Below are 27,866 nucleotides of genomic sequence, written 5' to 3'. Positions count from 1 at the left end.
TTAATGTTTGTAATTTAACTCCGTCATTGCATATTTCTCTTTTTAAGATCTCACTCAGTTCCTTCCAAATTTCAACAGCATCAGCAGTAAAACAGCTATTTCCCTGCGTTTTGTTCAAGGCTACAGAAATAGGCTTCAGGGTACTCAGCATGTGTTCACATTTCTCTTAAGCCCAATGTTGAGAACTTTGGCTATGACAGTGCCATCTATTTTTTCACGATTTTGTTCACAAACGGTCATCAGATTAGGCCAGTTCTTGATATAGTGCTCAAAACAGTCCACTACCGAGTTCCATTGCACGTCTTGGGAGAGCGTTAGCTTGGTTTCTCCCACTTTTTTCAGATCAGCTGCTGCAAAGTGATTGTTACGGAAGTATTTTGCAATTTCAACATTAACCTTTTTGTCTGGAGCACTGAATTGTTTGGCTAGGAGGTGCATCAAATGAGCACTGCAACCATATATTATTAGCCTGGGACTCTCTTCTAAATTTCTTCTCATCTTGGATACATTTGCAGCATTGTCTGTGACTAAGCTGTGTACTAGATATTTGATTTTTTTTTCACAGTTATAGCTTTTACTGCTACTTCTTGTAAGTATTCTGCTGTGTGTGCCTTTCCTGATGTATCAATTGTTTCTGTAAGGAAGACATTCCCTTCATCTGTTGTCACACAAGCACATACAACAGGATCATTGTGGACATTTCTCACCCATCAAGACTCAGGTTAACAATTTCACCCTCTAGACCTTTTGCATGACACTCAATTTCTCTTTCATACACTTTATCCACCAATATGCCTGCAACATCTGCTCTGTTGGGTGGACTGTATCCTGGTCTTAATGACTGAACCATGTTAATGAAGTGTGGGTTCTCAATCATACAGAAAGGAGAGTTTGTTGCATAAACAAACAGGGCAGTTTTTTTCATCAATTACCTCTTTTTGTAATGCAGTTATTTAATTATTATTACCATACTGTTCATTTAGTATTATTCATTGCATTCACTGAGACTCAGTACTACTTCAAAGGTGAAATGGTAAAAGGAAGATCTGCCTATTTCAACTATTTATTTTTTATCACAACTGCATCTAAAATGATAGTACCATACAGTCACAACTATATTTTTTGCTCAAACATGAGAATTCAAGAATAGTCCAGAAGGAAGACAGGCAGTCCTTAAGAAAGAAGTATGAAATAAAAAAGTTTACCAACATGAAGATCCTGCATGTTTAGACATGTTCCCTTCATCATCTTCAACGCAGCTTCCTTCTGAGAAGGAACACTTCTCATGATGTTGTTGCATTAGGCCAACCAGGCCTTGCATTTCTTTGTTACACTGTTTGCATTTTGCATGCATGCATGCCTTTCCTACTCACAGGTAGAGGAACTTCATTAAAATATTCCCAAACTGGGTCTCTTTTATGGCCTGCTGCCATTATAGGTTTTCCCTTCTAGTGAGCGAATGGTATGGTACATCTCAAATCAATGAAGGCTACACTCAGAAAGACCTCAAGACTTCTGGAATATGCTGCTCAAACAGTTTTACTTTTGTTTCTACTGCCTGTCCCTCCCTTCTCACATTTATCTCTAGACTTCTTCTCCTTGTCCAGATCTATTCTGCCCCCAATAATCTTCTATTCATTGAACTTTTTGAAACTTTGCACTTTTAGAGAGAGGTAAAGGATTGACTCTGTGTACACAAATTTGCAGAGGGACAATAGGATTGAGGTCTATTATTTCTCACTCTAGATATTTATTTATTTTAATACATTTTTGCTGTTAACAAGCATGTTATCTCTGGAGACACAAATCCACAGTTTGAGAACTGCAAAACTAAGCATCACTGATGGTATCTTCTAGACTAAGCATTGAGTCCCATTGGGTAGATAGAAAGATTAACCTAAATAATCTATACTGAAGCCCCTGGAACCCCATAAGATTGGGTCCCTAATCCATGAACTATTAGAACTCATTTACAAAACTTTTCTTAACTGTTACATAAATATATTGTCTCATACTATAGAATTAGAATTTATAATCCGTATTCCATGATGAGATACATTATAGCTCAAAGATATCTTAATTAAAACTATCTTTAGATTTTTTTTATTTAAATTGGATTTTTTTGATTTTCTTAAATAATTGATTTTTATCCACCCTGCCCCCCACTAGCCCTCCAGGCCACCCTGGACCCATGTCCTGAAGCACAGGGCCCCCCAAAGCACAGTGATGAGCACCACAGAAAAGCTTATGAGGAAATTAATAATGCCATCTCCAGAGCAGAGTTGAATTGAGTGTGTTAAGTGTGGGGCCACATACTGAAGAAAATAGGAATACAAGGACTTGGACAGCTGCTCATTATTTGAATTCCATCCATTCTGTGCACTGAATGAGGCCAGGGCCCTGTAGAAAAAATAGTATGTAATCATGTAATTAAAGACTGTATTGTAAGGCATACACATCTAGTGTTGCACAGACAACCTTAATTCTGGTATTTCCTAACTTTTAAGTGCTTGACTTTGCAACTTTAAGTTGTTGTTTTTTTTGGTAGGTAATATGGTATATAGAGAACTAAATGCTGAGACAGTCAGTGCACATTTTCATGTTCCAAGAGACACTTTAGTAATAGAAAAGAGCAATTTTTCTTCAAGAAATATTTCCCTCCAAAATAAATTATAGCCACTTGCAGAATGTCTGGTTTTAGGAATTGTAGGGTCCTATGTTTTCTGGATCTGGGTTTCGAAACTAAGATTAAAGTAGGCAAGATTTGTTAGGTGCCTTTAGATATTGATAGCCCTACAGTTGGATCCTAGATCATGACTCGGTTCCTAGATGTACCTATAATACAAATAATAAATGATGATAATAGAACTGAGCCTTGGCTGCTAATTGAAAAATAAAGGTGAGGGACCAAATTTTATACTTTGATTTGAAGCACAAGCAACAATAAAAAAATGAATTATGGAGACCCCATGGGAGATTTTATTCCCATACATTTTTTTTGTCTGCTTGTATTTTACATTAGGAACATCAGGTCTTATTGAAAGTTGAGCTGCACCATTCCTTAGAAGCCCTCAGCTGTGGAGGAGGAAAGGTTCAGTCTTTAGAAAGAAAGCTTTTATCCTAAAAGTTTGTCAGAGTTTGAGTTGAGCAGGATTTAACAAAAACAAAAGGGAAAAAAATCAAAGTTTAAAAGGTTCTCCTGTTCTCTTGTGTGTTCTCTGAGTGAAGTGGGGTAGGGAGAAGAGTCATGTGCTGCCCTACTCCCTTTGATGTACCCAAAAGGAGTGCACCCAGGGTGCTGGGACTACGAAGTATAGCTGGCCCTTACTTGGGATGTGCATGGGAGAAAGATTTCTTACACTCTCTGTTCTTTGGCAGTAGCCAATATAAAGATTCATCAGGCAGACAGCGGGAAAGAATAATATTAATAAGATAAACATACAATCATGCATGATTTCCTGATGACATTAGAATGACTGGATTTTGATTTTGCCTCATCCTGTGATGTTGATTGGCAATGATGCAATGTCAGCTGTATATGATGATATGTATTTTCCACTGAATGCATCCGATGAAGTGAGCTGTAGCTCACGAAAGCTTATGCTCAAATAAATTTGTTAGTCTCTAAGTTGCCACAAGTCCTCCTTTTCTTTTTGCGAATACAGACTAACATGGCTGCTACTCTGAAACCTGTATATGATGATGTTACAGTGTAATGCTCCTGGGAGAATTCTGTCCCACAGCGCAATGCGGAATTATGCAGAAATAGTTGGTGTGCAGAATATTCTCCCCCGCCAATAGGCTGCAGAGATGTTGGCTGCCACTAGGAGTCGCTGGACCCAGCAGAGCCCAGCTCGCAAATGGAAGACAAGGCCAGGGAGGTAGGAGAGGGAGGGATCTGGAGGATTCCCAGGGCTCCATGAAGGAAGGAGGCAGCAGTGTGCAGGAAACTCTGTGGAAACCTGGGACCCAGCATCAAGCTGTTTCTCCGTCTGGATCCCTGTGCTCTAGTAGGGTAGGGTCTGTGAGTGTCTAGGCCAGTGGGGCCCTGCAGCTGGCCTCTGGGGGGCCAGAGGGTGTGAGTATCTGGCCCCCGGCTGGGCTCTGTGAGGGAAGGGGCAGAGAAGCAGGAAGAAGTAGGGGTTTCTTTAATTTTCTACTCCTGGGGGAATTTTTGTGTGTCTATATTGTTACAGATATACTTGCTGACAGGTATTTTGAAATAAATTTCCAAAATAATTGAAACTGGTGTGATTATCTAGTGTTGTTTTGACAGAATTTTGCAGAATTTTATAGAATTTTAAAATATTAGGCACAGAATTTTTAATTTTTTCGCACAGAATTCCCCCAGGAATAACTGTAAATATGGTGAAAAGAAAAGGAAGACTTGTAGCACCTTAGAGATTTGTTAGTCTCTAAGGTGCCACAAGTCCTCCTTTTCTTTTTGCGGATACAGACTAACATGTCTGAAACCTGTAAGTATGGTGTGGTTCTGGGAGATTTCACTGGGTCTCTTGGGGTTTATGGCTGACAGCTAATTATTTAGACCCTGATTTTATAAAATAAGCTTTCACTTTAAATCCTAGTTTTCTTTTTCATCACGAACCTTACTTTTCTGTACATGACAGGAAATATTTCGGCCTATTTTAGTCTAGAAATGTATCAAATCACAAGCTACAATAAGATCTATATTAACACTAGCTGTGTATAGTCACATTGCATCTTTTTTCACAGGCCACTCTCTTGAACCGTAAGACAGTTTTCAAACCCACCCTCAAATAGGTATTCACATGAACCCCTCCCACAATGTGACATGAGTAGAATCAGCACATCTCTTTGGGTTATGAGTGATGAGTCAGAACACGCATTATGAAAATGCTACATAGAATGGAAATGTGCATATGTTATGTAAATGTAGGCCCACATTCTGTCTTGCGTTGTATAAGTATGCTACAGGGAAAAGAATGAATAAGGAGCTTATCCTTCCCTTGTTCCCCACTTCCCCCTTGTGCACCTGTGCAGAGGAACAACTCAGGTCTAACTAAAAAGAAAAGGAGTACTTGTGGCACCTTAGAGACTAACAAATTTATCTGAGCATAAGCTTTCGTGAGCTACAGCTCTCTTCATGAATGCATCCAATGAAGTGAGCTGTAGCTCACGAAAGCTTATGCTCAAATAAATTTGTTAGTCTCCAAGGTGCCACAAGTCCTCCTTTTCTTTTTGTGGATACAAACTAACACAGTTGCTACTCTGAAATCAGGTCTAACTAGCACTCAGGAGAACACAAAGAGGCAACAACTCTGCTTTCTGACTGTCCACAGCCTCTGAGGAGCAGTGTGTGTTGTCTAATGTGCTCCATTCAGCCTTTAGCAGTTACTCTGGTATGCAGCATATACTAATCTAAGGTGTTTGCTAACCTGTTTTAAAAACATGCAGATTTTTAAAACTGTGCCATTTCCGATCTTGTGCCCTTGATTATGGTGTTGTTTGCACTCCAATCTCTGCATTGCTTCAATGGATAAATGATATACTCTACAGTGACTGTGGTTGTGTATAATTGTTTGATATTTTTAAATATCTAAGTTCATAGTGCAGGAGTACATGAGGCAATATGCTGTGTTTGTGGCTATATTCTTCTTTTGGCATTTCACCATTCTTGAAAACCATTCATGGCCTTATAAACTCCGCTGCCATGAATGTTATCCTTTAAATAATTCAGTAAGTAGCATCAAAAGGACACTTCATCAAATAAACCATGGAAATATTATAAATCAGAAAGGCTGGGTAACCATATTTACATCTGTACTGTTTGGAAAATACAAGGAACTCTTTCTATAAACTATTTACTCCCGTATTCCTAATAGGGTTGCCAGGTGTCCAGTTTTTGATGGTTCCCAGGCAGCAGCCAGAATGTCCCTCCAGCTTCTAGGCGTAGAGGTGGTCAGGGGGGCTCTGCGTGCTGCTCCCACCCTCGAGTCCTGGCTCTGCGGCTCCCATTGGCCCAGAGCCCGTACCCCGCTCCCACACCTCAGCTCCCTGTCCCACCCGTGAGCCCCCTCCTGCACCGAAACTCCCTACCAGAGCCTGCACCTCCTCCTGCACCTGAACCCCATGCCCTAGCCCTGAGCCCCTGAGCCCCCTCCTGCACCCAAACTCCCTCCTGGAGCCTATACTCCACCCCCTCTTCCCCACCCCCGCCCCAACTCTGAGCCCCCTCCCGCACTCGGAACCCCTCAGCTCCAGCCCAGAGATCCGTCCTGCACCCCAAACCCTTCAGCCCCAGTCCCACTCCAGAGCCTGTACCTCAAGCCAGAGCCCTCACCCCCTCCCGCATCCCAACCCCTAGCCCGGAGCCCCCTCCCACACTCCAAATCCCTCATCCTCAGCCTTATCCCAGAGCTTGCACCCCCAGCTTGAGCCCTCACCCCTTCTGCCCCCCAACCTCTAGCCCCAGCCCAGTGAAAATGAGTGAGTGAGGGTAGGGGAGAGCGAGCGGGGTGGGGGCTGGAGTGAAGTAGGTCAGAGCCTCAGAGAAGGGGCCGGGCAGGGGATGGGGAAAAGGCATTTAGTTTTGTGCTACTAGAAAGTTGCCAACCCTAATTCCTAAACACTGTGTAAGGCCACAAAAATGGTGTCCACAAATAAAAGCTCTAAAGGCATCTTTAACATGAGTTAGCCATGAATTCTGTTTTTAAACTTACCTCCTGCATTTCCCAGAAGTAGGTGTCTTTTCTGGAACAAAAAGAACAAGTGAATTAAGTATAGTTCCCATAAGACCCTCATTCCAATATTGTATTGCTGCATAATTAAGTTCCCAACACTATTTAATTCTATTATAAGTAGCCCCTTTAATGCAATTTTGAATTCCTTGACACTTTGCCATTTAGTGAGAGTACTATGTTTTGTATTTACTGTAACTGTTGAAGGTAGGTCTTATTTATTTATTTATTTAGTCTTCCTGTGGCCTGATTCTCTTTATAAATTACCATAAGTCTATAACTTAAGAATTTTTAAAATATGTTATATTTCACAAACCTGGTGGAAGGAGATAAAAACCGACTACACTTTTTTTACCTCAGACCCAGTTCTATTTTCAGATGTAACCATATGACAACTATGCATGTGTATGTGAAGGCAGCATTTGATCCCAATTTTGATTATTTGTCACAGAAAATGAAAAGAGAAATAATTAACATCCACAGAATTATACTCTTTTCTGCCCACACAGGGTATAAAAGAAGTATGCACATTTATTATTAATTTGTATTGTGGTAGTGCCTATTGGTTCCTCTGTGAGTCACGTCATTCTGGTGTCTTTTCATAATGGTAAGTTATTACGTTGACAATGCTGACACAATGCTGTCCCTTTCAAGACTATGGCTGACCCATGGCTTTCATGGAGCCTCACGTTTCAGAGCAATGAAGCCTTATCACACCATCTCATAGTTACCACATATGGACTGGCCCTTTAGAAGAAGAAAATTCGAAGATGGCCATTTGATGATATTTTGTGGTTTTTGAAAGTCCCAAATTTGGGGCCAAATGCTTGCTCAAGTTTTTTTCTGTTTTTTACTTAATCCTTGCTCAGGCAAATTCCCCTTGAAGTTAAGAATACAGCATAATACAAAACTTTGGGTGACACTGACTCATTGCTACACAAAGCCATTCTGTGAATGTGACAATAAGGTGTTATTCAGCCCACCAACTTGTTGGCAGGCTGGGATCATGGCTAAAGAACTTATTCAGACACTGCAAGGTTCTTTTGGGCCACAGGATCTATATAAGTCAGGATCCAGTAGCCCCATCCTCCCCACCCATTCCTGTCAACCTCTCTATGGTGAACAATTTATCAGTCCCATTTTACAGCACAATCAGGTTACAGAGTCAGTATGTGTTGTGGAGCCAGTCTCTGTACCCCGGTGTAGTGTGAAGAACTGAAAAGGGGCTTAGAAAGTTTACAGGGACTTTCACTGGCCTTCCACACTTTGGTGAATTTCTCCGTTCTGTGTATCAATGCCCATATTTAAGTTCTTAGGCCTTTCTGAAACATCTCTGTCATGTCTGTTTTGTTTGTCATCTTGTCAGTTTTTCCAAAGCTACACAGGGACACTTGAAAAAACACAATTCCCATTCCTTTAGAGCTGAGAACTGTGGTCTATGGAATCCTTTAAGTGGCTGGAGGGCACTTAAAAAAACAACTTAGCTTCCTTTTCAGAGCAAACTTGTCTGCTTCCTTTCTGGCTTTCCACTTTCCTGCTTCACTTCAAAGGCTGGTGGAAGTGCTTCAGCTTCTTTACCCAGTGCTGAGAGGCTACTGACGCTGCATCAAAGAATACTGTGACGTTGACTTATCCTCTTATTCTGTCTGGCATTTTTCAGCAAAGGATTCTGCAGCTTGAAAGTGGCTCAGTGAACAAGTGGGTAAGTCCATATTATGACTTTGATGTAATGCCAGTAGCAACTAACAGGTTTCAGAGTAGCAGCCGTGTTAGTCTGTATTTGCAAAAAGAAAAGGAGTACTTGTGGCACCTTAGAGACTAACAAATTTATTTGAGCATAAACTTTTGTGAGCTACAGCTTACTTCATCAGATGCATTCAGTGGATGAATGCAAATACTGTTAGCAAAATTATTAATTTGAAGCAGCAGAACATAGAGCTCAAGCAGTAAAATCTATAGTGAAGACAGAAAAAATTGTTGACTTACACAGAGTAAATCTAACATGTCTTCTTCATGTTACCCAACTGGGAATCTGATTTAATTTAAGATTTGTTTAGTGAGAAACACTGACTGAAACTCCCCTGAATACTATGGGTGAATTTGGCCTGTCATCTACAGAAAGAGATGCCATCAACCCTTGATTTTATTTGAAGCAAAGTGGCTTGTGAGACCAGGAAAAGTGACTCTTAAAAGAAAGCCGTTTTCGTCCATAATGAGAACCTTTTTTTCATATTTTGTGATAACAATACCTTTTTGTAACATAAAATGAGTTTACTTCAGTCATTAAATCCAATGTTTTGGGGTGCATTTACAAGAAAGACAAGTATTCATTAAATAGCTTACCATATTTGCCCTGGGTCCCATGTTGGCCCTCAAAATCAAAATGGCAAGCAACTCCTACTTGAAGACAGTTGCTCAACTCTGGTTTTTCTGGAACATTTTTAAGCAGATCTCTTATAGGGGTTTTAATATCATGTCTAATTACTGTGTCATCCTTTCCAATATTCCATTTCTACTGTATTAAAATCAGATTCACAGGAGTCACAATTAAAAAGCCAATAGTCATCAGACCATAGTATCTGAGACACTGCAATTACTTCCTGCAGCACCTCTTAATATATTATATGGTAACAGTTGTTAAAAATTGGCTTGTAATGGTGGTAGGAGGTGATTAAAGAAATATTTAAGGCTCTGGTCGTCTCATAATAGGATAGACATATATATAGATATGAATAAGTTGTAATAGAAGTAGAGTAAACGACCCTTTGTCAATAAAAAGTGTTGGAAATTAAGGTCAGTTATCACAGTTCTTTTGCTACTCCATAACGCTATTGCTCTTAGAATATACAGTCAGTAAGATGATTTTAAAATATTGTGGATTTTGTTATCTATTTTGCAGTTTTAAAACAGCAACATTGACTTGCAGGCAAGTCACCTTAGACATCTGAATATTTCAGCACGATCTTAATATGTTTAGATTACACTGAAAATAAAATGTGATTTGTCATTTGTGCCGTTCCTATTTTTGTTTTTGACTCTTTTAACACCAAAACTGCAAACACAGGAAACGTAATACAGGGTTACTTCAGAAACTGCTGCAGTTTACTCAGTGTTCAGGAACAATATTTTTGGCTTCAGGCTACTCTGCTGCTTCTAGGGAAAAGTCATATTTTTTCCTGCTTTCTATTCATTTCCAGAAGAGTAGCTGAAGCCTCTGGGTCTGTGTAGGGATCTCTTTAAGAAGTTTTATAAACATCAGACTTTCAAAACTGAAATATAAAAAAATTCTTGCTACCTTCCTTCCAGTTAGTTTTCCTTCCAGTGCTATAGCAGAAAATGGTAAAGGGAAAATATAATAATGTCATCTATTCTCTCTTTTTTACTATCCTAAATATGATTAGTAATGGAACTGCTAGTTTTTAGGGTAGTATAGTTATTTTCTTATTTGGAAGGAGGGTTATGTAATGGTTGGAGCAGAAATGGAGCATTTGATCCCAATTTCTGTCACTGACTATCTATGTGACCTTAAGTAAGACACGAAGTCCAAAGTTGTCAGACTTGGATGGCTAAATTCAAGACCTAAATCCATATTTAACTATTTAAATAAGTGATCTAGTGAGCTGTAGCTCACGAAAGCTTATGCTCTAATAAATTTGTTAGTCTCTAAGGTGCCACAAGTACTCCTTTTCTTTTTGCTAATTTTCAGAGGTACTGAGCATCACCAATTTCCACTGATTTATTTCAGGTGCCTAAATATGAATTTAGATGTCTAACTTCAGTCATCTGCATTGGAGAATTTGACCTTAACCACTCATTGCGAGCAGATCGAGGGACGTGATCGTTCCCCTCTATTCGACACTGGTGAGGCCTCATCTGGAGTACTGTGTCCAGTTTTGGGCCCCACACTACAGGAAGGATGTGGATAAATTGGAAAGAGTACAACGAAGGGCAACGAAAATGATTAGGGGTCTAGAGCACATGACTTATGAGGAGAGGCTGAGGGAGCTGGGATTGTTTAGTCTGCAGAAGAGAAGAATGAGGGGGGATTTGATAGCTGCTTTCAACTACCTGAAAGGGGGTTTCAAAGAGGATGGCTCTAGACTGTTCTCAATGGTAGCAGATGACAGAACGAGGAGTAATGGTCTCAAGTTGCAATGGGGGAGGTTTAGATTGGATATTAGGAAAAACTTTTTCACTAAGAGGGTGGTGAAACACTGGAATGCGTTACCTAGGGAGGTGGTAGAATCTCCTTCCTTAGAGGTTTTTAAGGTCAGGCTTGATAAAGCCCTAGCTGGGATGATTTAACTGGGACTTGGTCCTGCTTTGAGCAGGGGGTTGGACTAGATGACCTTCTGGGGTCCCTTCCAACCCTGATATTCTATGATTCTATGATTCTATGATTGTGTTAGTGTACTCCTCTATATTAAACAATACAATTTTTACCTATATTGAAATGATATTGAGAGGATTAATTAAGTATCTGTAAAGTGCTTTGAGATCTTTGGATGGGAGTTGCAATGAAATTCAACTTATTATTATTACATGGAACATATAGTTATCATAAAGTGAGGCTCCGGGCATCTTGTGTTTCTTACTAGCATAATATGTTGGTGCCGGGCTGCTGATTTTTACTTATTTTTGGCTTATTCGACCATGGTATTTTTCATCCAATATTTCATCCTTCCTTTTTTCCCTTCTCAATGTAATTAGTCTTAAAGAACACAATGGAAGCTATTAAAACTTAAATACCATACTGTACCATGGTATTTATGTTACAACTCTACTACCAATATTTAGAATGTATACCGCTGTGAGGTATTTATACCATGCCATGTTAAATGTTTACTTTCAGTGGTACTCACTGTACTTATTTCCATCTTTAGCAAGTTTAAATTTCAGCTCTTTTACTTCCATAGAATCATAGAAATGTAAGGCTGGAAGGACTTTGAGGTCATCATGTCCAGCCCCCTGCGCTGAGGCAGGACTAAGTATTATCTAGACCAGTGCTTCTCAAGCTATCTGCTATGGGGGACCAGCAATTTTTTTTTCCAACGTGCGTGCAGACTGGTAGCTGATGGCTCGCAGACTGGCACCGGTCCGTGGACCACCACTTTGAGTAGCACGGATCTAGACCATCCCTGACAGGTGTTTGTCCAACCTATTCCTTTGGAAGCCTGCTCCAGTGCTTAACAATTCTTACAGTTAGAAAGTTTTTCCTAATATCTAACTTAAATCTCCCTTGCTGCAGATTTAAGCCCATTACTACTTGTTCTACCTTCAGTGGACATGAAGAACAATTGATAACAATTCTCTTTTAATAGCCCTTAATACAGTTGAGTACTTATCACATCCCCCCTCAGTCTTCTTTTCTCAATAACCTTCTCCCCCCACTTTTTCTTTTTTTACCTTTCCTCATAGATCAGGTTTTCTAAATCTTTGATCATTTTTGTTGCTTTCCTCTGGCCACTCCCTAGTTTGTCCACATCTTTCCTAAAGTGTGGTGCCCAGAATGAGACACGGTATTTCAGTGGAGGCCTCACCCGTGCTGAGTATAGTGGAAGAATTATCTCCTGTCGCTGACATATATGCTCCTGTTAATGCACCCCAGAATGACATTAGCCTCTTTTTTGCAACTCTATCATGTTGTTGACTCAGATTCAATTTGTGTTCTGCTTTAGCCCCCAGATCCTTGTCAGTGGTAACTTGTAACTGCCTACCCCGTTATTCCCTATTTTGTAGTTGTACATTTGATTGTTGATCCCTAAGAGTAGTATTTGTCTTTATTGAATTTCATCTGTAATTTCCTGACTCCCCTTCTTTTCCCTATTTAAAAATAGGTATTATGTTTGCCTTTCTCCAGTCCCCTGGGACTTCCCCTGTCCTCCATGAGTTCTCAAAGACACTTGCTAATGGTTACTAGCTCCTCATTACCCTAGGGTGAATTTAATCAGGTCTTGCAGAGTTTAATACATCTAACTTATCTAAATATCTTTAACCTATTTTTTCCTTATTTTGGCTTGTGTTCCATCACCCTGGTTGTTAATATTAATTGAATTGAGTATCTGATCACCATCTGTCTTTTTAGTGAAGACTGAAATAAAACAGGCATTAAACACTTCAGCCTTCAATGTACTGCTTTATGCCTTTTTTCCTTTCCCTGAATATGTGAATTTCTATCTAGCTGTGTAAAATGTTATTTTGGTATTTTACATCCCACTAGAAAGTGCTTCGGGATTCTGTTTGAAGGTGTTACAAGGTAAAGAGATGCTGCACAGTTCTCATGCATGAAAGGTTAACTCAGATCCCTGCTTGTCACATGGGTGATCAATGATGAGGGCATAACTGCAGAGGGAAAGTGGCTGTGTAAATGGTTCCTTGGGAAGAAGGGTATGGGTTTTTTTTCTTCTTCTCTCAGCTGATTAAAAAGCTGGAAGAGTCTCTGGCAATTAGGACCCATTGTTCTGAGTGTTTTTGTTTGTTTGTTTTGTTTGTAACTCCTTTTTTAATAAATCAATAAAAGCAAGCCCTAAGAAAAGGGATTGAAACTCTGTCACTGGTCAGTGTCATTCATCTTCTTTGGCTGAGGATTCTGCCCATTGACTTACAAAAAGGATGCCCTCAGTGCTAAATTTGTAATGAAAGAGGTGCCGGAGCTCAAGCAATTAGATGCTGGGGATCAAGTAATTTTTTACGTTCATAACTGATACAGCAAGCTCAGATGTGCTGGGGCTCTGAATTGCTGAGCCTAGAGGTTCCAGGTCAGCCCTGACAAGCCCTGACACAAATTAAACACTGGCTGCCCTATACAGATATACGAGAACATGGTAGCAACAGGAAGAAATGAAAACAAGTGGCTGCACACACAGTTGCCTGACTTTAGAATAGTTGCTGTGAAGAGAGTCATTATTACAGTTCATTGTTGAATATTGAGCCACGGCTATGTTAGGAGTGGTAGAACTCGAATGTTTGGTCTCCTAGGCTCTAGACCAGCAGATAACTGATTGACTGGGATTGCTGAATGACTCTGTCCCAACTTCTGGAAATTAATTTTTAAAGTCCAGTCCTCCTTTAGCACCTGTCCTCTCAGTTACATCAGTTGGTTTTAAAATTCACATCTTGGGTTCTGAATAGTAGTAATGAAAATGTGTTCCTCTTATCCACCTGATGCTACTGAAATTAATGGCAAAATTCCCATAGACTTCAACAGAACCTAGATTGGCTTCATGTTAGTCAAAGACAAAAGCAAAATTTGGCAAGCTATCCATTCACTATTAACAAGCTTTGAAGGTCCAGTTCAAGAGTTTGATTAAATTGATATTCCTAATACCTTAATTTTGAATAGAGAAGTTGCTTCACACAGTTGGTTTCCATGGAAACACACCACACTGAGGATGAGCTCTCATGCATTGCAGTCATATAAGCTTTTGAGCTTTGTATTCTCTTTGCAGACCTATTACTAAAGTAGACTTTGCATCAATAGCCACCAGCAACTTTGCAGGCTATAATTTTCTGCTTAACCCCAAACCAATATATATATTTATCCACTTAAAAAGAGTCTTGTCCAGACAGGTGTAAGAACAAGATCCTGTGTGTTCTTTTCAGCGCGTGGATTTTTAACACCCCTGTGAGACATAGCTGTACTGATGTAATTCCTAGTGTAGACCTGGCCTGAGTCAGTATAATGTTTGTCTTCTTCCTGAATGTCATATGAATTCTGACATGAACCAGAAAAAAAAAATCTGAAGGTTTGTCTACAGGGGGACACCCAAGAAAATTAATCTGAATCAATTAAAGGTATGAATTTGAAGTGGATTAGTTAAACTGCATTAAAGCCCTGTGTGAAAACCCTCATTCAAATTTAAAGTGGCCTTAATTTAGTTTAGTTTAATTCAATTCCAGGGTGAATTAAGCTAAACCAAATTTAGATCAATTTAATTCTCAATAACATCATTTTCACAGGGACCTAATCTACTTCACATTCACATCTTTAGTTAATTTTAATTAATTTTCCTGGTTGTAACTCTTATTTCTGGCAAATAGGGATGTGGTGGAATAATGAGAGAAAGATTGACAATAAATACTGTTATTAAGAAGCTTAGTTCTTTTGTGTTTTCTGGATAATTTTGTTAACTTCTTTGAATGTGTAATAATATGTCCATGTAAGATATAATTTTATGTGAAATTGTTGTAAAGTGCCCAGAGCAAGAATAAATTAAATAAAAAACACCTTCCTATTATTCCTTTTTGTTTTGATGGAGAAGTAGAGGTACTTTTTCAGTGAACTGTAAATGGGTAGCTCTGCCTGATGTCAAGAACACAGTTTCAGCTAGGAAGGGGCCATGGTCTTAATGTATTGGCCACCCATTTCTCCACAATTCCTCCCTCTCTCCTTTCCAAAAGAATCCATTAACTGAATGAAACCATCTGATAGAGAAGAAAATCACCATACTTTTCTAAAGTCAGTGTGCTATGGTAGCTACGTGCACTGTCCTCTTCTACTGGTTGGTCCACACAAAGAGTAAGAGTGTGTCAGTTTTTAACTCAGATGGTAGATGGTGCTTTTGGTACTTAGATTCAATCCTCACAGACCACTTATCATGTGGGGGTTATATAATAGTATTTATTTTAAATGGGAAGACTATGGAAGCAGATGGCTGAAGCCTTCTCCCCTAAAGAACATAGAGGAGAATTACAGGAACTCCTCACTTAAAGTCGTCCCGGTTAATGTTGTTTCATTGTTTCGTTGCTGATCAATTAGTGAACATGCTCCTTTAAGGTTGCGCAATGTTGTTCTAATGTCGTTTGGCAGCCGCCTGCTTTGTCCACTGCTTGCAGGAAGAGCAGCCCGTTGCAGCCAGCTGGTGGGTGGTTGGAACCAGAGCGGACCGGCAGCCCCCCATCAGCTCCCCACTCCCCTAAGTTCCCTGTGCAGCAGCTGCTCAGCAGGCTATCAATTGCCCCAGTTCAGCTGTCCCTCCCCCACACTGCCATGTGCTGCTCCTGCCCTCTGCCTAGGAGCTACTCCCGGATACTCCTGCTTGCTGGGGGCGGGGGAGGGGGAAGAAGAGAGGGGCTAATGTCAGGGTGTCCCCCTCCCCCCTGCTCCTACACCCCACTTACCCCATATTCCATAGAGCAGGGGGGACAGACAGAGGGAGCTGCTGCCTTAGGCATCAGCTGCAGCTGTGGTCCAGTCTCAGCTTGCTGATCTAATTAACAAGGCAGTGTACTTCTGACCCCACTCTTCATACTTAAAGGGGAAATGCGCATCTCTATCTCTCAAACACACACTCTGTCTCTGTCTGCCCTCCCGCCTTTCCTCCTGCCTTGTAGAGTATGATAGTTAACCCTTGAGGGCTCAGCCAATTGCTAATTCATCATTTAGCAGTAAGGCATTCACTGGGAAATATCCCACCCTCTGACTCCTCCACCTCAACCAAGCTTCACAATCATCATCACTGTGTACCAGTATTAAATTGTTTGTTTAAAACTTATACTGTGTGTGTGTGTGTGTGTGTATATATATATATATATATATATATATATATATATATATATATAAAATAGTTTTTTGTCTGGTGAAAAAAATTTCCCTGGAACCTAAACCCCTCATTTACATTAAGTCTTATGGGGAAATCAGATTCACTTAACATGGTTTTGCTTAAAGTCGCATTTTTCAGGAACATAACTCCAACATTAAGTGAGGAGTTCCTGTACTTGAACTCCTGAATGCTCTGGAGTAACTTCATGAGTGGTGTGTGTATTTGGAAGGGAAGAAGATAAGGAATTTGGCATTATTTGCTGCAGAAGCAAAGTTTATAAGCATAGGCTCTCTGCTTTCTGGTTGGCTCCAGATCTTTCCTCAGCTCTGTGCCACATACATTTTCTTTATGACCAGGTTTCATTTAAAAAATGATTATCTGCCAAACAATTGTCTATTTTTTAATATAAATTTTAGTCATGATTTTTCATCAGGACAGCTCATTTCCTCTTTTATCGTGTCATGAATGAATTAAAATCATATTAAATTAATATCAAACATTGATATCATATGATGTGCCAGATACAGCAGTAAAATGGGCAACTTGATAGAACTTAATGTTATGATTAAAATGTGTATAAAAGGGAAATCAACTGTAAGTGATACAGCTTTGGACAAAATATTGTAAACTTTAATGACCTCACAGGCAAACTGGCGAAAAAAGAAAGAGATTGCATTTATATTGTGTTTTTTGTTTCGCTTTTTTAGTTTAAGTGATAAAGGAAAGAAGTGAGGCTAATGTTTGCAATCAAGCATGTTTTTGCTATTAAGTTAGTGAAATACACTTGTGTTGAAAGAGGCAGTAAATAAAAGAACTGAAACCAAATAGTGTGTGTATAAGAACACTTGATCACAGAGTGTAATAATCAGAAATAGAACTGTTTTATTAATAATATATGGACTCAGCTCAGCCATACATACTAAGATTCTACCATTGATGTTAAAACAAGGAAAACATAGGTGGAAGATTTATCCAGCTGTTCTGGCTTGCTGGAGAACAACAGTTCTTGAAGTGACTTTGCATTGTATAATGGACTGTTAAAACAAGTTTAAAGAGCATCAAAGAATGTGGAGACATTTGTATACATTATATGAATGTTAAACTGGACAGTTCATCAGCTAGCATAGTGTTGATGGAGAAACTGCAAGTTGAGCAAGCATAACTGAAAAATTGGGCGGCCATGGTATGCTCCACAAACAGGCCCACGGAAAGCAACTTGTGGAGCTAAATTGCTGACCCAAGCAAGCTGTTCAAGGTATGTCCCAAGATGCTTGTACCAACAGTTATAGCCTAACTGGTTATCTTACACAGGCCGGTGTAAACAAGATGTTACTCAGAGAGACTGGAAAATTCCAGTTGCAGCTGCAAGAATTCAAAAGCTGATGTCCTGTTCCCTAACTGGATGGCATGAGAGGATGACCTTCATTTTCGTTGGACATTTCAAATCTTATCAAGAAGTATGGGACACCATTTAATTGGTCCACGCCAGCACTTCCAAGAAGAGAAACCAAGTTAGGTAAGAACCAAGGAATAGGATAAAGTTGCTTGTCTCTTTTTAGCACATTGCTTCCCGAAAGCAGAAGACACATGTTAAGGCAGAAGAATGAGGTCATGGGCTAGTCACTGGTGGAGTCCTCCTAATGAAATCAAGTACCTTTCTTGGATAAGCACCTTTAACTGTCTCTTTCTATTTTCCAGCAATTCATTTTGCCCCCTACCACATCACCAAAAGATTATGATAGTTGTATCCATCCTTCTCTGCACCTGTTTGCATTGTCGAGTCGACGCCTGCTATAAACAATAACTGAATTTAAGGTTGGCAGCTGAGTAAAGATCTGATGATAAGTAACATACAGACTTTCTCTTGGGTGATGACCCAAATCAGTCAGTTGACCACTTCCTGAAATGGAGTACCTAATTAGTAAGGAAGTAAACATGCTTTTGTATGTGCTCTAAAGATAGTTACAGAGATACTGGAACAGGTTCCAGTTTAAGATGGTTGTAAACTAGCTTTAAAACTGAACAAGTTACTGTTAAGTAAGATTGTAAAACTGTACATTTTGTCTACCATAGATAATGGTTTTGTACTGCCTTTCAAGTTCTAGGTGTACACAGACATAAAATGAGTTCCTCATCCTCTCCACCTGTATCTAATAAATGTGCCACTTTGTGGCATATACCATTTGATAACTTCAAAATCCCAATCTGACTACAGAATTGTGGTGTTCCCCTTATATTTTGCAGTTTGTTTGTTTTCCTGGAGATTTCCTGTTGGAGGCACCACCTGCTAATATAAAAACCATAATCCAGGGATCTTTTACCCCAAGGCCACAGCTTTAACCCCTCTAACATAAAAAGTTGTTAGAGTTGTTATGTATCAATAGGCCTCAGAATGTGGCCCATTATGAAACTTTGAGGCCCCAATTCTATGACACACTCTGGCTGTTCTCAGCTGCTCTGCCACAACAGACCAGCCCTAACCCTGTAGACCCAGGTCTTAGAGGATCTCACATGCATAGATGGATCCTCAGTTGGAATAGAGCTCCTGCAATGGTCTTAAACCACTACTGTCCTGCTGCTGCAGTATGGGCTTTGGCTGGGGGGCATGCCTAAGGCATCCCTGAACCTCAGTAATCCACTGGTACTTGAATGTTTCCTTGAGTCTGTTGGCAACTAGTGCAAGTTAGAGCAACCTAATCCAGGAGCCTGGAACAGGAGAGAGCTGTTCTAAGATTGGAAGTCTGCACAGGCCTTCTTTACGCCCGCTCTACTCAGCCATGCAGAGTGTTTCTCAACTGCAGCTGAAGATGTAGTCTAAGAGAAGGAAGAATTGTACATTCCTATTTTTGGTGGAATAGAGAGGATATTTTTTAATGTGGACAAAGAAGAGATGAGAAGACTGCACTATACCTTCTGGCCAGAAAGCATTTTGAAAAATGGAAACATTTCAGAAACTTTTTGAAGACTATCCAATCTCAACAGTGTCCTGGAGTACAGTTGTTCATCTGTCATCAGCGGTGACAATTAATAAAATGTTTTAATCAGAGACTGTTCTTGCAGCTCTCTGGATGGATACATTTCATCATTCTCTGCAGAAAATTCACTTAAAAGTCACTTAAGCCTCAGCTTTAGGTCTTGCTCGCCAGCAGACAGATTAACTAGATTAGATCTAGCAGTAAATCAGATTTGATTTTGGATTAACTGCATAAAGCATTTGAAACTTCTGAAAAGGAAGATGGTAAAATCCTTTTCTGTGTGACTAACTGCTTTTAAAGAAGAAGACATTATGATGTCTTCAGAATAGAATGTTAATATAGTTTGGGTGGTTCTTTAAAGAATAAAATGAAGCTTAGTTTGCCTTGGAGACAGAATATTCTGGAGATTTGCAGGAAAGAAGATTACACTTTATTTTTGTATTAGTGTAAAGAACATCCCTAAGATCCATTAATAAGATCATCTGTATGGGTAATTGTTTCGATGCAGTTTGGATTTAAATTTGGACTGGGCACACAGTTCAGAAAATATACGAAACAGCTTGAACCAGCCATGTTCATATTCACTGAACTAAATCTAAATATAGCAAAATTCTGAGCAGACTTGAATGTAGTCGCATTGTCACAATGCACATAGCAAAAGCACAGTGTAGTGACTTTTAAGCTGCACCATTACCAAGTCATGCCACCATTTCAGAATGCTACATAAACTGTACTGCCATTGAGTTCTTCTTCACTCAGTGCACAGTCAACCTGTGGAACTCCTTGCCTGAGGAGGTTGTGATGGCTAGGACTATAACAGGGTTTAAAAGAGAACTGGATAAATTCATGGAGGCTAAGTCCATTAATGGCTATTAGCCAGGATGGGTAAGGAATGATGTCCCTAGCCTCTGTTTGTCAGAGGGTGGAGATGGATGGCAGGAGAGAGATCACTTGATCATTACCTGTTAAGTTCATTCCCTCTGGGGCACCTGGCATTGGCCACTGTCGGTAGACAGGATTCTGGGCTGGATGGACCTTTGGTCTGACCCAGTATGGCCATTGTTATGTTCTTATGATTTATAAGGCACAATTAAAAGAACTAACTCAGTGTAGTGGAAACATGACAGTCTATCCATTTTTGATGGGCAGATACAATAAGAAGGAATAGAAGATATTTATAGTGGCATACACAGCTGTAACTAGGATCTATAGTCAAAAAGAAGAGAGAAGATTTAGGCTTAACATCAGGTAAAACTTCCTGACTGTAAGGTCTTGTAGATATTTTCTCAAGGAGAGGGAAGGAATCCTAGCACTTATGACATTTAAGTTTAGACAGGAACAAATGCAAGTACAGTAACCCTGTCTTGACAAAGTGGTAGACTAAGGACCTCTGATGCAAAGCTCACTGAGTTCAATAGGAAAAAATATCCTAGTGATTTCAGCGGATTTTGGGATCTTCCCCTAGATTACTTGAAAGGTCAGTTCCATCATTAGTATCCTGATTCTGTTACAATAAATGCTACAGTTTGGGGGCCCAAATTTACCCTTAAAATGTCTTATGGGCATATTGATAAGAGTAATGCTTAAAGACAGCAAATGAGGTGGAGGTCGAGACTAATATCCTCAGTGGCTGTGAAGGCTTCTGTGAAGCAAGATCTCCAATTGTCTTGCTCTCCTTGCCATTTATTAGGATCTTGTCTCATCAAAAATCTGTGGGGAAACTGGTGTGCAACAGTTTCTTCATATTAAAAGAATCCATGCACGAGTGTCTTTCATGCAACCACTATCTACCAGGACATACCTCAGGTCCTTTAGTAACCAGCTAATGGCGACGGGAGCAGGATTGTAATGTCTGGGAGCTCCAAGTAATAAACTAGCATGCAGGCGGCAGTTACAAGATGGCCTTTAAACACTCGGATGAGGCAGGAGTGTGTTTTTGACAGCTGTAACTGAACGAGCAGTCCTTTTTAGGATCCGCTCTGCTCACCCCACATGGGGACGGGGCTGGAAAATGTTCTCCAAACGTAGCCTGGCTCACACCTCCCATTTGGATTACCAGGTCCAGAGGACCTCTACTATGAAACATCTTGTGAACATTGAAAATGATCAGGAGATACGAGTCTTTGTCAATCGCCTTTTGTGTCTGGCAGAACAACATCAAGTCTGTGCAAAGTAAGTCAGTTCACCAACAAGCAAAGGCAGAGGTCCAAAAAAGAATTTGCAACATGAAGAACAGATGGTGGCTGGATAAATCGCATGAGCTTCAACTTCTCACTGAAACTCATGATATGCTGGCTTCTTTAATGCCGTTAAAACTATATGTGGCCCATGTGTCCAGGAGACAACCCCTCTGAGATCTAAGGATGGAGGGGATTTGATCAAAGAAATGGAAGCTGTCAGTGCGTGCAGGAAGGAACACTTTGAAGATCTCCTTAATCAGGACTCTGCTGTTGATGACAGTGTCTTTAACTTCATCACACAACACCCAATCATGAACTCAGAATAAGTGTGGAGCTATTGGAATAAATGTGTGGCGCTATTAAGAAGATGAAGAACAGCAAAGCATCTGGAGTCAATGGAATCCCTGCAGAAATTTATAAGCGCGGGGGAGAGGAACTCACCTCACAGCTACACACTCTCTTGTTCTGAAAATCTGGAACCATGAGAAAATCTCAGATGAATTTAGAGATGCTATGATTGTGGCAATTTTCAAGAAAGGAGATAAATCTGACTGTGGAAATTACACAGCAATCTATCTGTTAGCAACTCCATGAAAGGTCCTTTCAAGACTTTTCTTGGAGCGTCTTCTTCCTCTTGCTGCAGACATTCTGCCTGAATCTCAGTGTGGGTTTAGACCATCTAGAGGCACTATTGACATGATCTTCACTGCTCGCCAGCTGCAGGAAAAATTTGGAGAACAGCACAGACCACTATACCCGGTTCAAAATATTCATTTTCCTGACAAAAGCCTTTGACTCCCTTAACAGGGAAGCATTGTGGAAAATCTTTCTTAAGTATGGATGTCCACCAAAATTTGTCACCATTCTTCATCTCCTTCATCTCCTTCATGATGACATGCAAGTGGTGATCCACTGTAATGTATCTATTACGTCTCCTTTTAGCGTTAATACAGGCATCAAGCAGGGCTGTGTCACTGCCTAAACACTCTTTTCCATCTTCCTTGCTGCAATGCTTTATTTGATCACTGATAAGTAGGACTACGATTTTGTCATGGAAGTCACAGATTCTGTGACTTCCAGAGACCTCTGTGACTTGAGCCCACAGCGCCTGGGAGCTGCAGGGTCCCCCCGTTCCTGTGGTGGCTGGGAACTGCGGGGCCCCAAGCTCCCAGCTACAATGGGTAGGGGAGCTTGGAGCCACCATGGGCAGTCAGGGTGCCCCGGGAGCTTGGAGCTGCTGTGGGCAGCTGGGATGCCCTAGAGGGTCAGTGGGGGTGCCCCATAGCTGGGAGCCACAGGTGGCGGGGAGCCTTGCAGCTCCCAGCCAGGCCCCCGGGGACCCCGCAGCTCTGCATTTTGTCATGCATATTTTTAGTAAAAGTCATGGATAGGTCATGGGCTTCCATGATTTTTTCTTTATTGCCCATGACCTGTCCGTGATTTTTACTAAAAATATGCGTGAACTTAGCCTTACTGATAAGATCCTGGTAGGAGTGCAGCGAATCTACTGAATGGATGGCAGGCTGTTCAACTTTGGCCACTTCCAATCCACAACCAAAACATCATCGACTTCAGCCATTGAGCTTCAGTATGCGGATAATGCTGTACTGAGTGCTCACTCAGAAATAGATCTTCAGGCAATCATTGATGTCTTTGCTGAAGCATCTCAGAAAATGGGACTGACACTTAACATTCAAAAGACAAAGGTCCTCCATCAGCAAGCTCCTGGTGCACAATTGCCAGCACCAGCAATACAGATCTACGATAACCCTCTAGAGAATGTTGCGCACTTCCCATATCTTGGAAGCAACCTCTCACAGACAGCTGGTATTGCTTAAGAAATCCAGTACTGCCTCAAATGTGCTGAGCTTTTGGTTGTCTGAAAAAGAGGGTGTTTCTGAAACTACCCATTAAGAGAGAGAAGAAGTCGGGCAGCATTACTATGGTGCTTGAACTAAAAAAGGAGATACCTGCTCAACTTTGAAAAAAGCCTCTTCTAAATTTAATATTGCCTGGTTAGTGCAGTACAGACAGTACAAACATAGTAAGCTGTGGTCTCTACTGGTGATGTGTATCAGAGAAAAGGTGAGTTTTCATATATGGTTGGAAGGAGAGGGAAACTTCCAAGTTTCTGTTTGCCTCTCAGCAATAAGCTTACTCCGACAATTGCTTCTAAAGGACATTGTGATAAACAGACCATAATTCATATATCAGTTTATTTTACTTTTCTAAAACACTTTGGAATGGACAGAAATATTTTCCACTTAGTGGCATAGTGAATTGCTTCACGTGCTGAACATAACCTATTTTACCAGCCTCACCATACAGCCAAGATAGTCATTTTGTTTAGATTCTGGAAGCTTGCACTATTCCTCAAGTAGATGTTTGAATTTTATGTTATTTCTACGAAAGCTGATTATGAAAAAGGAGGAGAAAAACCCTTCATTTCAGATAAACTATGGGACTGGGGGGAACCCCTGATGCTGAAAGTGTGTTGGATAATACCCTTTTGGCTAAGAATTGTGCCTTCTACTATGCAAGAAATCTCACAAAACAGAAAATATAATGCAGCCCAGAAAGTTGAAGTGAGCTTGTCAATTTCATAGTTTCTCTTTCCTGCACCGCACAATGCTGCTGCAATTGTTTAAATGGGGGGAAAAGACATTTTTTTAATATTGTGAAAATATTTCTATTACTTCATGGTTTTATAAGGAAGTTTTTTCTTACATAGCACAAATAGGGGATAAGCTATTTAAAGCTGCCTTTTTAATTGAAAAACAAGAAACTTCAAACAAAAATAGTTTTGGTGAGATTCTTTTCAGATACATGAAATAGCCACAAAATATATCTCAGGTTGTGCCTATCTTTTTTTCTCTTGAACCATAGGTGTGGGATGTAGAGCTGGAGAGATCTGCAGAATCCTGGGCTGAAACTTGTCTATGGGAACATGGACCTGCAAGCCTTCTTCCATCAATTGGGCAGAATTTGGGGGCACATTGGGGAAGGTAGTTTAAAATACCATTTTATCTCAAACAATTTTGAATCATAAGGAAATCTATTTCTTATTTAAAATCGGAGTGATGAAAGATACTTTTTTCAGGGTTGTTCTATAGAGGTTATAATTTTATTAAACATTTTTGGTTTTTTATAGATACAGGCCTCCAACATTTCATGTCCAAGCATGGTATGATGAAGTGAGAGACTTCACCTACCCTTATCCTCAGGAATGCAATCCCTATTGTCCTTACAGATGTTCTGGTCCTGTTTGCACTCATTATACACAGGTATGTGTGTTTGGTTTACCACAAAGTTATTCCTTTTTTTCACAGTTGTAATCCCATGGTGTCTCAGGAGGACAGCATTAGGGAAATACCTGAAGGAAAATGTGGAAGCACCATGTTCCTATCATGCTTGGGAACCAAAGTCTATGGTCCTTACTAACTTTTCACTCAGTCTTTACTCTTATCCATTCACTTTGGGTAAGGATCTTAGAATTTAACTTATTGTTAAGTTTAAGGTTAGCCAAATATGTTCCACTGAAGGAGGTTTGGGTCTACTCAATTCATCACTGGCTGTAAATCAACACAATAGATGGTATGGAATGGGGTTATGCTGCATATCTCTGGACTTCCTGCAGCTTGGGGATGTATGAGTGAGAGAGTGAGAATTCCACCCTGTCAGCCTATGCGAGGATTCCCCACAAAGCCCAAGTTCTCTGGGATAATGGGGGCGCGGTTGTGTGAATTTCATCCACTACTTGCAAAATCCTCTTTTCAAGTCCACTTTGCAGATTGCATATTCTGCAGTTAGCCGGTTGACAGCAAGGGGAGTTTCATGTGCAGATATGCAATAGAAATGTATAGTGCAGAAAAGAAAGAAGAGATTTGTTCTATGAATAATCAGGAACAAACATCCTATAGGAAATAAACCACCTGCTTCCTGCCGCACTCATTGGCTGGGAACACCAAACCGCGGTAACTGGGAGCTGCGGGCGGCTGTGCCAGCAGCCGGTCAATGTAAACACTGTCTTGTGGCCCGCCAGTGGATTACCCTGATGGGCCCCGTGCAGCCTGCAGGCCACAGGTTGCCCACCACTGGTGTAGAGTATGTATGTAGCTACCCACCACAGTGAAAAGTGGGCTGTGTCCACCCTAGTGTGTAGCTACACATGTCAGAGAGAGGGTCTGGCAGGAGAGGCAGAGAGGAAAGATTCTGGCAGCTCCCTGCTGCCAAAGCCCTTTATTGCAGTGATGATAAGAGCCTGTCCTGGCAGTGGGGAGCCTCCAGAGCCTGTCCCTGCTGCTGGAGTCTTTCCCTACAGCGGGAAAAGGCTCTGGCACTCTCTTGCAATAGAGAAAGGCTCCAGGGAGCTGCTGGGGTCTTTCCCCATTGCCAGGATCATTCCCTGTGGTGGGGAAAAGCTCCTGCAGCAGGGTGGCAGTGGGACCCCATCCTGCTAAAAATAGCAAAGTAGATGGGAGAGGCACTGCTTGGGCATGTAGAGAGCCATGTAAGTTATACACCCACAGCATTCAGACGTGTCTTTAGTCACTTTAGCAAAGCTTCACTGTCTACAATGCTATTTATTGTCCAGGAGGCCAAGGGGGCATGTAGTGTATGTACTCTATACTCCAGTGAAAGGAATGTGCAGTGTAGACATACCTTTAACTTGCTGGTGGTTCTGCACAGAATCGATCTGAGCCTTTAGGCTGGGATGGTGAAAGGGCCTAAGGGAATGAGATTTGCAACTCCCATTTAATTAAATGGGAGTTGGGCACCTAACTCTCTTCAGCACTTTTGAAAATCCCAGCCTTAGTGTTTTAGAATCTTTTAAAAATTTTGTAATGAGAGTTGTTTTAACAGCTGAATGAAGGAAATACAACTTTCCTTTCAGCTGCAATGACACGAATTCCCCAATTGTTTAAAATCTGTGGTCTGTAGTAGACATGAGTATTTTCAGTGAATGAAGCTTTTTGTTAATAGTTTAATTACTCGTGTTAATTGCTTGCTTGTTAATTGCTTGCAATTATTGGCTATCATCTATCTACCTACCTAATTCTGAGTTTCTTCTGTGTTCTTACATTGTGTTCATAACTGTGATATATAAGAGCCCAACTTCTCCCAGATTAGCTTTTTTTTGGTAAAACTTTATGCATCAACATAAAATTGTTCTTTGTAACAAGGGATATAACTGAATGGCCATATCATCAGCTGGTGAAAATCAGCATTACTTTTTTGATGTCATTGGAACAAAACAGATTCATACTAGCCAGAGATCTGATCAACAGCAACCAAAATACATGACCCTGGGTACTGAATGTTCAAATTTTAAACAATAGTTGAACTCCATGCATGAGTGTTTCCCTGTCCAAAAGTATATGTGTATGAGAGAGAAACATTACTGCTTTTTTGTAATTTGATTCTATAGTTGTGTTTCATAGATATGTTTGTTTTGTATTAATCACTCATTTAATTTTCACATGTATTCTTGTTTCCTGTCATCTAGGTGGTATGGGCTACAAGTAGCAGGATAGGTTGTGCTATTAACTTGTGTCATAATATGAACATCTGGGGACAGATCTGGCCAAAAGCAATCTACTTAGTGTGCAATTATTCTCCCAAGTAAGTATATACAGTAGGCTAACACTTAATGTAAAATTTATCCTGAAAGGGCAAAATACTTCATAATCCAGGAGCTAATCCCAGAGAAAATCAAGCTAAATTTTCTATTTGTGAACATCCAGAAAAGGATACTTTGTTTCTAATGAAGCCATAACTGAATGAATCAAAAACAGGCTGTTTGTTTTCTGGCCTTTCTTTTAGAGCTCTGGGCTTAGAGAGCTTTATTGTGGTCTGATGTATCATTTTGTCTGGAAAATAAAGGTATCTCCCATTATTATTTTAGCAGATGTATAACATTACCAAATAAGCAATAGATATCTCATTTAGAGAGCCAACCATGCTTAGGGCCAAATTGTACCTTCAGGTGACCGAAGTCCAGGACAGTGGGAGTCCCGTTCAGTTATGGTGGAGGAATTTATCTTAGATGGCATACTAGTAACAGGGTCTCACCTAATCCAACACTGGACCATGCTACTGCCTCAGTTTCCTTTTCATGAGTTTCTCAGTGACTGAACCCAGACTCTTGTAAGTCAAACACCCCTTTTGAGGGCCTGCTTTATTATAACAACATCACAGTTCAAATATCAACATAAATAGAAACAAGTTTTTCCTCATTTTGTTTGACCACATGTTGAAATGATGTTAATATTATCAATGAATATATTTAAGCATATTTTAACTAATTAGCATTTTTCTTTTTAAGGGGCAACTGGTGGGGTCATGCTCCTTACAAACATGGACGCCCTTGTTCTGCCTGTCCACCTAGTTTTGGAGGAGGCTGCAGAGAAAATCTTTGCTACAGGGGTATGTACCATTTCAACAAATGCA

At 40.4% G+C, this 27,866-nt stretch overlaps 1 protein-coding gene across 1 annotated transcript in view; it reads left to right on the top strand.

Moving 5' to 3' along the window:
• CRISPLD1 (cysteine rich secretory protein LCCL domain containing 1) overlaps window positions 1-27,866 on the top strand; it is a 60,796-nt gene that overhangs the window by 9,638 nt on the left and 23,292 nt on the right. The window contains exons 3-6 of the mRNA XM_038393005.2: window positions 24,303-24,421; window positions 24,568-24,700; window positions 26,923-27,038; window positions 27,742-27,842. Of these exons, the coding sequence (XP_038248933.1) occupies window positions 24,303-24,421; window positions 24,568-24,700; window positions 26,923-27,038; window positions 27,742-27,842 (469 nt within the window). The remainder of the gene's footprint in view (window positions 1-24,302; window positions 24,422-24,567; window positions 24,701-26,922; window positions 27,039-27,741; window positions 27,843-27,866) is intronic.

Source organism: Dermochelys coriacea, chromosome 2 (assembly GCF_009764565.3).
Source record: "Dermochelys coriacea isolate rDerCor1 chromosome 2, rDerCor1.pri.v4, whole genome shotgun sequence".
In the NCBI taxonomy this organism is placed as follows: Eukaryota; Metazoa; Chordata; order Testudines; family Dermochelyidae; genus Dermochelys; species Dermochelys coriacea.
This window is presented reverse-complemented; position numbering and strand designations above follow the sequence as displayed.